This window comes from Lentinula edodes, assembly GCF_021015755.1.
Source record: "Lentinula edodes strain Le(Bin) 0899 ss11 chromosome Unknown C8R40scaffold_22, whole genome shotgun sequence".
NCBI classification, from domain to species: Eukaryota; Fungi; Basidiomycota; class Agaricomycetes; order Agaricales; family Omphalotaceae; genus Lentinula; species Lentinula edodes.
The window spans coordinates 1-10,514 of NW_025764328.1; the positions used below are offsets into that span (position 1 = coordinate 1).

Below are 10,514 nucleotides of genomic sequence, written 5' to 3' on the forward strand. Positions count from 1 at the left end.
TATATTTGTACACATAAAACACTGTAAACTAGTTTGCATCCATTGAAGCACTGATCGTTTCCACACTAGTAACCTTGGATTTTTTGTTACCACCCTTGGTTGACTTGGTCTTACTAGAGGATGCTACTGCTAAATCTCCACCTGCCTTGCGCTTCTTGCCCGCTGCCTTATCATCTGCTCCAATGACATGCAAGGGAATAGGCCATTTCTGAGAATCAGTATCACCAAATGCAATACATTGATTATGTCCTGTGTTGGCATCAGCTACAGCTTTGTCGAAAGCAGTTACCTCTTGTGGATCAGCAACTTGAACAGCAGCATCCAACATATCCCACCACTTTTGATATTGGACTTTGAACTGGGCGCGTTTTTCATCGTCAAGCATGATGTACTGAAGTGGCTCCTTGATTCCAGCATTATAGGATTCCACATACACTGCATTCCCAATAAACAAGTCCACCAAGTTATTCGCCTGTTTCACAATCTCCGGATGGGCCACAGAAATAGTCTTTTTACCTCGTTTGAAGCGTAGATTCTGCTTGTCGAGGTTGGCATAGATACTCTTTGCCTTTTTGACTTGTATCGCCATAGCGTGGTCGAATTTTGCAAGGCGATTGTCATATTCCAAATCATCTTCGTCTTTCTCCCCATCGCCTTCTTCAAGTAGATCGGTTTCACATTGATCAGCAGGGAAAGGTGGCCCCACCCACAGTGAACAAAGGGGTTCCTTTGTAACAGGATCAATCCAAGGTGAAGGAATAACTTGCTTAAGTTCCCGATGGAAGTTGGCAAGAGACGATTTGTGAAGAAGAGGAGCAATGAACTTGTCAAGAAGAATCATGTCATAATACACGCCCTCGAAGATAGCAGTATCAGTTGGAAGGGGATTATTCATACTGCGCTTAGCAGTGCCACCGTATTGAAGCCAAGGCCAACCAATGTGTCGCAAAGACTCGACCCAGGTAACAGAGCCAACACTGGGAATACGGCTTAACTGGACCTTGACATTGGATGGAGGGAATGGTAAAACCCTATCAAGACCAGGTATCCCACCAGTTGTGGACTTCATCCCTTGGGCAGAAAGTTGTGCCTTTGCTGCAAAGCGCCAGCGATCAACTGCAGTGTGGTACGCCTGGGATCCAAGTGAAAGATTGGAAGCGTATTCAGTTGCAAACACTTGTTTTGGAGGTAAGACATCAGGTAGTGCCTTCCGAATAGGAGTCGCATACTGTTTGAACACATGGCGGTGCACAAAGAATAGTTGGGCAATTTTAAGAAACTTCACCCTTACCGAATTAATCTCTATAGGCAACAAAGGAGATTGGGTGGCTTTAACAGACCGATAAGCAAGAGCATAAGCAATAGCTTCTGCTCGATCACCAAAGGGGATGCTGTTATAAGAGTCGACACGGTTACTTGCACGTCCAAGCCGGCATATTGCAGTATGAAGTCCAGGCTGAATAAGGAATACTGTCAAGTTGAGGCCAGGATGTGCTTCCACAACTTGAGCAATCATTGCTGTAATGAAGGAAGGGCACAGAAAGGGGGTGAAGCTAAGTTCAATTCCCTGGGTCCTAAGAGTGATGGGATGGACACCGTATATGCTGATACGAGATCGAATATTGGAGATCACCCTTCGGTCAGAGGCGCTAAGTTGGTCCCCAAATTCTTCCACAAAGTCATCAGCTACTGTTTGTGCGTTACGACCGATATCCTTCATATAATATTCAAGATAACTCGATGACCAGTTGTCTGCTTTCGAAGGCGGTCCAGCATATGTCTCAATTTCTGATGACAGATGCTGCATAAAGCCAGGCTCGAAAACTTCCTCGACCAAACAATCCAAGAACTTTTTAAGCATCGGACTAAGTTGGGAAAAGAAGGTGGTGGCGTAAGTTGCCATGTTAGGAATGACCTGATCGTTTCGAAATGCCAAGTAAGAATCTGCAGAATGATTGCTTCCAGCACCTGGATGTTTCATTCCAATGTGGACCAGAAGACTAGATTGCAGTTCATCAGCAATAGGAGATTTGACAACTTGGTTGGGATCGACAAGGAGATACAACATCTGCAAAGATGTGTGCAACAAAGGGAAAAGGAAGCGCCAAAGTCCTCCTGACAGAGCTTTGAAGCTATCCAATCCTGCAAAGTCCCTTTTCAAAGAGGGAAGCGGAGTAAGCCTGGCATATTCCTCAAACATTTCTGAATGATCCTTGACTAGAGCTGCTACCAGCTCCTGTGTACCCCTAAGCATAGCTGTCATTTGATAAACTTGCTGACGAGCCTCCAAGGTTTTACACATATTCACACTTAGCATGAACTTGCGAAAGTGAGTTTCCGGTGTATCAGCCTTACTCAGAACTTGCGCATTTGAGCACAAGCGAGTCAGAATAGCAGGACCATTGGCCAAGTCCTTCAAAATGCCCTCTACAGAAAATTTACGTATAGAATCAGTGCCAATTCTGTACGTAAAAAAATAAATAGCAAGACTTACCATGACTATGAAAAGCTGCCAACCATTTCCCTTGCGTTTGGAGAATATGCCTCGCATTTTCCAACCGGAACTTGATGTCTTGCTGGTGGCCTCCTCTCAGCTCCAACTTGACTGTACAAGTCTCAAACTCCGAAATAGCCTCTGCCAACCTCTTCTTAGAGGCGGCCACTCGATGGTGACCAGCCGCTAAAATTCCAGTGGCATTTGCAGCATGATTTGTAAAACAAATGTCCTGCCAGCCAGCCCCCTGTACCATTTGAAGACTGTTGAGATCGATGTTTTTGTCAGCCAACACAATAGTGATGGCGTTCTCCGGAACTGTGTTGTAGCAAGCCTTTTCGAACTGTTCATAGAGAACGTCTACATGCGAAGCACTAAGTTCACGTTGACCAGGACCACCAATAAGTTCAACGCCAGCACCGCCACATCGCTCCTGAACTACATTGACCATCGCATAGCCAAGCAAGTACTTGTTGTGATCAATCGCCTCATGTGTCGAGGCGACTTCATAAACTGAAAGATCAGGGGCCTCAGTCAGAGGGGGTTCTTCAACCACCTAGTGCAGACAATTAGTTAAAATTTGGGGCTTGGGAATGATGCAATGTAATAGGTACCCTTGCCTTGCCTTTGGCCTTGGAACTGACTTTGCGCTTTCCACCTTTCGCAGTCGAAATCTAAAAATACAACTGAATAATGGCCCATGACACTAATCAAATGAATGTACCGATTCATCCACGTCAACAGAGTCCTATATGATCAGAATGAATCAGTACAGTTTGTTTTTTGATTATAAAGACCATAAATACCTTCATAATAACATCTTCATCTTCAGGCCCTGCCTGGTTCGACTCGATTGGATTTTTCTTTGCGTATGGAATTAGCGGCAATTCTGTACGTAAAATTCAAAGACTTTACTTGATTGACAGGTGCATTAATGGCTTCAACCAATTGATCCTCCGTAGTCTAATTTTTACGTACAGAATCAGTCAAGATTCCATACGTAAAAATTCCAATGATTGACTTACCAGTTCAACAATGGGGTTTCCAATGTCATCAACCTCTCCGACATCCTTCGCATCATCCATTTCATTCTCATTTCCACTACTCTCTTGTTCGTTGCTGTCTTCATCAGCAGACCCAACTAATTCGCCTTCAACAGCTTCCTTTTGAGTGGCGTTGATATCCTGGCATTGCGATTGAAATATTGTTGCTTAATAAACTGATTAAACATACCTTGTCACTGTCATAGACAAGAACTTCGCCCATGTCAATATCCTTATCAGACTGTACGCGTAATGTTTAGCTTGAGTTTGTCATGGGGAATCAAGGTACGAACATTTGATTCTTGAGTTGGCTAAAGCAAGAAGAATTTTTACGTACAGAATGAGACTCAATTCTGTACGTAAAAAAAGACCAAGCCACTTACATCAACAGGATTGAGCTTGCGTATGAAATCAGCTTGGATTCTATACGTAAAAATTCAACTGGGTACTGACCATCATGCTAGCAAGCTGAGAGCAAGGCAAAAAAACCATTTTACGTATGAAATCTAATTCAAAACTGTACGTAAAATCTTACCATCAATTGATTCCCAGGGGGAGCTTGAGACAGGGGCTAGTAGGGTGGCAAAAATGCGTTTGAAACCCTAACCTTAAGGCTGCCAAAAGCGGACTTACCATCTGAGTAACAGGTACAGAAGACATTTCAACTGTAAAAGGCTTCAAAAAATGGTCCTTGTAGCTTCCAAAGTGACTGCTATACCTTGGAAAGTGTTTATAAAGACTTTGAAGCAAGTGTATAGTGTGTTGATGGGGGAAAAAGGAAGCAAAAAAGTCGGAGATGATGCCAGGGCTATCCTTATATTGTGTGGCAATCCCCATCAAAAACCTCATGTGATCATGATCCGGAGATATTCCGAGGCTAGACCTGCTGACTTTTGTGCGAGTTTTTGGCCTGCGGGAGTCGTGGCTGTGCTAATGTTCCCACGCTACGCTCCAATGAGAAAAAATTGAAAATAAAGAGGCGGGTCCCCGCATCATAAATCTTCAAGAATTTCCTGAAATGGTAGAAAACTCCGTCCTCTATAAGCATTACAAGACAGAATATCCATACATGGCAGAAACTGTTGGAAATTACTCAAAAGGGCAATAAAGTGGTAGCCACCCCCCAATAAGGTAGGAAAAAAAGCGCCCTACCCATAACAAGCAATTAGCGCCGGACTGCCCAAAAAGGCAGTAAGCGCCAGACGGCCCAAAATGGCAGTAGGCGCCTCTAAGTAGCGCGCCCAAAGGAAAACTCGGAGCGGAGCACTGAATACGGAAGTTAGTTCCCACGCTACACGGAAAACATCGAAAATTGAAAATGAAGAGCGGAGAGAGGCGAGTCTGATGATGTAACTACGACCTTGTCCGGCGGAATCCTCACGGTGCTATAAACAAAACAAAACAACAGGTCAGATGTGAATTGTGCATCAACCAGTGCTCCGATTTGAATGATACTGGTAGGTGACCCTAGGTTATTTTGTACTGCGAGTTCAATGGTGACAAGTACATGATACAAACAAGAGTGTATAGCAAAGTAAATCAAAGGTACTTGTCAATATACCAACAAACAAGACGGGCAAAGTTTGAAACATAGTAAGACAAAGAAGGCTGAGCTACTGTTGATTGTGGGCGCAAAGCAAGCCAGAATCCCAGATCCTCCTTGTTTATGTTGAATTCCTGTTTGGCAAGTGTAAAGACATCAGGAGTATCTTGTATACGGAATACAAGACCCATCATAAAGTCAATATGCTCACACCGCACACTCCGGCCATAAGGTCCATGTACAGCATCACCAGGCAGCTGCGGAATATGACAGCTGTAACATACAGTTCCATATGTACGTTTTTCATGTTCAGAACATGACGAGTACTTGATAAGTCGCCGGAAGCTGCGAACTTTGCTGAAATCCAGATTGGGACATTGAGGTAATGTATGGGAGGAGTCTACACCCTCAGTTGCTCCACAGTAGGTGCAATTACCATTAAAGATATTGAAACCCTTTTCGAATGAAGCAATGACAGGATCAGAGCCTGCAGTACGCATGTGGCGGTGATACTGAGCTGCTTCAACAGCAGCTGCCAAGTTAGGTTGTTGATCAACATGATCTCCACACAGCGAAAGCATATCTGTTGGAGAAATATAAGATGTAACAGTGTTGAGTGATCCTGACTCGGTTCGACAGTTGCTACACAGCTGTGCATTCGGTCCACTGTCTTTGCATAGAATGCCATGACCATCCATAAAGCGAGTGATATTCCAGCGTATACAGAGAGGAGGTGTATTCTTGCATAGTGCTGCCATATGAACACAACCAGCATAATCATCCTTTTGATTCGATGAAAAGATGTATGCTCCTTTGTGGGGAAGAATAGTTACAGGGCAAGGAAGATGATCGCGGCCACCCCGGCCAGCGCCTTGTGCAAACCCAGTGGCATCTGGGGGTGTACCGGCAAAGAATACAAAACGCACATGCAAATAATCATTGCCAGCTAGTAAAGCTGAAGTTCCAATCAGAATATTGTATAGACCATCGACCCAGTCCTGATAGGTCTTCTGACGATTGGGAGTAGTGTTCTTATCGCCAGAGTAGAACCCGCATTTGAATGCAGAAGCCAATTCCGACCCATAATCAACCTTTTGAACAAAGATCAAAATGCGCTCATAAGGTTGTAGTTTGTTACGGGCAGCAGCTACCAATTCGATAAGTCGAGCTTTGATTTGAAACTTGGGACGCTCCTGCTCAAGAATATACTCGAGCTCTGGTCGATCTGTACAGTTCCGAATCTGAATATATGGTGAGGCAAGACCGAATGTGTTTGCCATGACCGGAATGCAGTTGGGTGGTGCAGACCCGCTTAGGACAATCATGGGAACTGGAAGGCAGCGGACTTCACATGCATCACGGAGAGGATCACGATAGGTACTATCAGTTACTGCCAATTGACCTTCATCGTATATGAAACATGCGACAGGCTTGGTAGCGTGTACAATCTTTAGGCTGCGTTGAAAGGGTTGGCGAACAGCAATATCGGAGGATACCAGTAACAGAGATGTCGATGGTGGAATCATGCTGTCAGACCCACCACTATGATCATAGTTGAGGAAAGGTATTTGCATATTAGTGAGACGACGGGAATAGTCATCTCGAAGTGATACCAGTGGGATAACGACCACTATAATTCGGTTTGTATCATAGCGTGAGCATATGATAGGGATCATGGTTTTCCCTGATCCTGTGGGAGCAATGACAACCATGTCATAGGTTCCATTGATTGAGCCAAGTACACCATAGCGCTGGGCTTCACAAGTCCATATAGCCTCTGGATTGTTGAGCACCTGCTGCAGCAAGTAGAGGGCTTTTTGCTCCACATCCTGTGTAATACTTGTAAAGTATGGGATTGCAGGTTGTAAAACTTTTTTTTTTTTTTTTACGTACAGAATTAGGTCCAATTCTATACGTAAAATTTAAAAACTCACCTGGCTCGAGCAACAAAGGAGATTTACGTATGGTTTTTGCGCTGTTTCCATACGTAAAAACATCTGCAGGGCCTGGGGATGAAGATGGGGGAGGTACCAGAGGTAAGGATGAGGTTGAAACTACAATCCAGACTATTTATTAGTGGAATTGAAAATCACAAATACATGTCATAAACTTGCATTGTAGAGTAGAGGGCTTGGTGAAAGAGCGAATTTGCTCTTCTTCCAAGTCTGATAGTTCTGGGCTAAATTCCCGGCCCTTTTTTGTTGGGCTTGAATCAACAACAATAGACACGGTGCCCCTCCGCTTAGTTGGTTGACGAGTAGGTGAGAATGTAGTGACCAAAGGGGGGGGCCGAGGAGGTGTGGTAACAACTGTAGCTGAAGTTGAACTTGATTGTTGCTGCAGTAACAGTGGCTGTAACTTGTTCAGGAGGGAAGTGGCAATGTCCTCTGTAGCAGCAGTCATGGAGCTTTTGATAAAGTCCTTGACATCAGCCAGAAGGGCGCGGGTACGGGATTCAGCAGTGGTAAACTCGTCCACTGCGAACAATCCCTTTGAGCGCAAATCTTGATAACAAGCTGCAGTGGCTTCTCGATAGGACCGGGATACACCAGTGGGAACGATTCCACACTTTATCTGCCAGCGCGCACTGGCATCACAGAAGACACCCAGCATTTGATCCGAGTATTCACCAATAGAGTCCAAGCTGACAGCATAAATAGTCTGCTCCACATGTTCCGAGTGGCCTGCTTGTTCTGCCTCTACATGGCGTATAATCTCATTGTCTGTCTCTTGCTCGGTAGCTTGGTCAACTAGCATGCGTCGGAAGGCAATCGAAACATGTCGGAATGCATTGAGACCAAGACGGACATTCAGAACCTGATGCGAATATTTGGCCATAGCATCAGACAACTCGTCGCTATCAAATGCTCGACCCATGTTGGGGAACAGCAAGTCGCGATATGCCTCGATGACTTTGGGATCATTAGGATAACATACAGTGGCAATGAACTGTGCAAAGGGACGTGCCAAGGCCAAGTTTTGGATTGTAAGGTCTGCGGTAAAGGCATCGCCTGCCCGTGGGAGAAGCTTATCAGACCCACTGATAGCACCAGACTTGTGGTACTGTCCAACCAAAGCAATGTTGGGACCAATGGCATAGAGATTGCGGGGACGAGTCTGAGTATTTTGTGCAAGCATTGACACCATTTCAGTTCCTCGAGTAGGAGAGCCAGCCAACATCTCCCAGCGCAGCATGAGCAAAAGATTGAAACGGCTGTACTGGTATAACCATGATCGAAGGGCCACCTTGTTCCACCGAGGAGTGTTATTTGCCATGTCAATTCCCACTATGAACTGATCGCGAAGAGCTGGGGTGGAAACAATAGCTCGGAAGAGAGCAGAACGGGTATGGAGGCAAGTGTTCCGAGGATCTTTGAACATGGAATAAGGAGGCAGTTTACGTGTCAAGTCGTCGCAAAGAAGAGCACTGTGAATATCAATAGATAGCTTGGTACCCAGCATGATTTTATCTTCCCACAGAGGAACAAGCTCCTGCTCGATATTATGGAATACCTGACAGAGATCTGCGAATTTGATGGAATCACCAAGGTAAAGCATATGGTCCCATTGCTTCCGATCCAGCCAAACAACTCGAGGCAAGCTCTTTTGCTTGATAGCAAGGGTTGAAGCAAGATGTTGAAGACTGCGAAGCGAGTTGAATGTATAGTCGTTCTTTTCGGTAAAGTACTGTTCCAGGCGATCACATTCAGTACTCGCATTATAGTTGGGCTGATCATGGTTCTTGAGCAACTCGAGTACAAATACCAAGCGCTGGCAATAAGTAATGCGAGCAACCACAGGTGAAGTTTGGTTGGGTTCACGAAACCCACCCGAGGGAATGATCATGCGGAATGCCAAGAAAAGCATGGTTGGATCTGTCGTAAACTTGGTTTCGACATCTTGTGGCCAGTGTTGAGTCCAGAGTGACATGAGCAGTTGATGAACAAGGTACATCAGGTCGACATCAGAGATCTGATCATCCACCAACCCATCCTGCAATGCCTGCAAAGCTTGTGCCACACTGAGAGGAAGGTCGTATGTAAAGATATTCCGAGTATCGCGCAGTAGCATACATAGCAAGCGGTTGACTTCATCAATATAGGTCCGCATAGTAGTATCACCCCCCTGATGTCGGTGGAAAGGCGTATTTGAGATTCCTCTGCGTATAGAATTGGGTCAAATTCTGTACGTAAAAAATACAGAGATGAGGAACACTTGCGTTTTAGCTCGGTCCGGAGTATTTAATCGCTGCAAAACCAACTCTGGCAATTGTGGAATACTCTTTATTGCCAAGTCCATAAGTCCCTGCATCACAACACAAGCTTTCTGCAATACAGTGTCATCTGCTACAGGCTTCTGACAAGTGTTTGACAGTGCTTCCAAGTCCCGGCCTTGTACCAGTTGCGGCCATTTAGTTGCAAGCAACCAAGGACTCACAAGACGATTGTTGGCAGAGAATTCACCGATAGGTGTTTCAAAGACAGCCTCGACTTGAGCAGTTGCATTATTGACAATCTCATCGATGGTAGATGATGTAGGTGGGTAGGCAGGTATGATAGGGAATGGAATAGCATGTTTGTGAAAGCGTTGAATAGGAACATAGTGGATCGCATTGATATCGAATGGAACATTGTGCGTGGTGCGGACATGGCGTTCGATGGTCTTTACGGAGGCTGTGACGTGGTTGCAATCACCACATTCATAGCCTAGCAGGATAGGCAATCCTTCCACTTGAGGATAAAAGCCAGGCTGCATAACAAGTGGTGCAGCCGGTACATGCCACTGGTTTTGAATGACTTTTTTTGCCTCTGTAGGTGAGTATTGCATGCGAGCATGCTCATCCTGGATGTGGCGATGGATATAGGAAGACTTGAGAAGAATGTGGTGATGGGTACACAAGACCCCCTGAAGAACTGTATGGTAAACTAGACCAAAGTTGTCCATGTACGGGTTTGATTGGATCTGAGACCATGTTTGATTAATCGAATGAATGACTGCAAAACAGATATACCTGGTCACCATACTGGATGGGTTGACTGATAAGCTCTTCTACCATTTCCCTTGTCCAAACCTGGTCTTCACTCTCTCCGAACGATGTAAAGTCCTTGGCATTGACAGAATACAAATTATTGGCTACAGCAGAATTTTTACGTACGGAATCACCACCAATTCTGTACGTAAAATATCAGAGATGACATACCTGTGTTTACTTGCATTGACAAGACATTGTTGACTGCTGGAGCCACTGCATCAATGTCTGTGGCATTGACTGTTTTGGCGTGTTCAAGAAGAGACTTGGAAAGTCTATAAATGTGACCATTGGGCTTTGCATCACACAAACACTCGAAAGCACCATCAGCGTTGCGATGAATTGTCTTGCGACCATTGAGGTACTTGACTTTGATAAAGGCAACATCGGATTGCATGGAGCGAG

At 45.0% G+C, this 10,514-nt stretch overlaps 2 protein-coding genes across 2 annotated transcripts; both read right to left on the bottom strand.

The window, feature by feature from the left end:
- On the bottom strand, positions 1–3,778 carry C8R40DRAFT_1109297 (uncharacterized protein). Its single transcript, XM_046228295.1, has 8 exons — positions 3,728–3,778; positions 3,520–3,678; positions 3,410–3,457; positions 3,301–3,357; positions 3,219–3,242; positions 3,109–3,168; positions 2,495–3,050; positions 1–2,427 (listed from the first exon to the last, which is right to left on the bottom strand). The coding sequence occupies exons 1-8, from the start codon at positions 3,758–3,760 to the stop codon at positions 29–31; spliced, it is 3,336 nt and encodes a 1,111-aa protein (XP_046085215.1). The 5' UTR covers positions 3,761–3,778; the 3' UTR covers positions 1–28.
- Positions 3,779–5,421: 1,643 nt separating this feature from the next.
- C8R40DRAFT_1109301 (uncharacterized protein) lies at positions 5,422–5,908 on the bottom strand. Its single transcript, XM_046228296.1, has one exon. The coding sequence runs from the start codon at positions 5,859–5,861 to the stop codon at positions 5,481–5,483; it is 381 nt and encodes a 126-aa protein (XP_046085216.1). The 5' UTR covers positions 5,862–5,908; the 3' UTR covers positions 5,422–5,480.
- Positions 5,909–10,514: the final 4,606 nt, after the last annotated feature.

What these genes read in the sequence shown, in the direction of transcription:
- C8R40DRAFT_1109297 (XM_046228295.1), bottom strand. Translation starts at nt 3,760, where the DNA reads ATGGGCGAAGTTCTTGTCTATGACAGTGACAAG. An exon ending in TTGTCTATGACAGTGACAAG is followed by an intron (nt 3,679 to 3,727) that starts GTATGTTTAATC and finishes TCGCAATGCCAG; the next exon opens with GATATCAACGCCACTCAAAA. An exon ending in TTAATGCACCTGTCAATCAA is followed by an intron (nt 3,358 to 3,409) that starts GTAAAGTCTTTG and finishes CCATACGCAAAG; the next exon opens with AAAAATCCAATCGAGTCGAA.
- C8R40DRAFT_1109301 (XM_046228296.1), bottom strand. Translation starts at nt 5,861, where the DNA reads ATGATTATGCTGGTTGTGTTCATATGGCAGCACTATGCAAGAATACAC.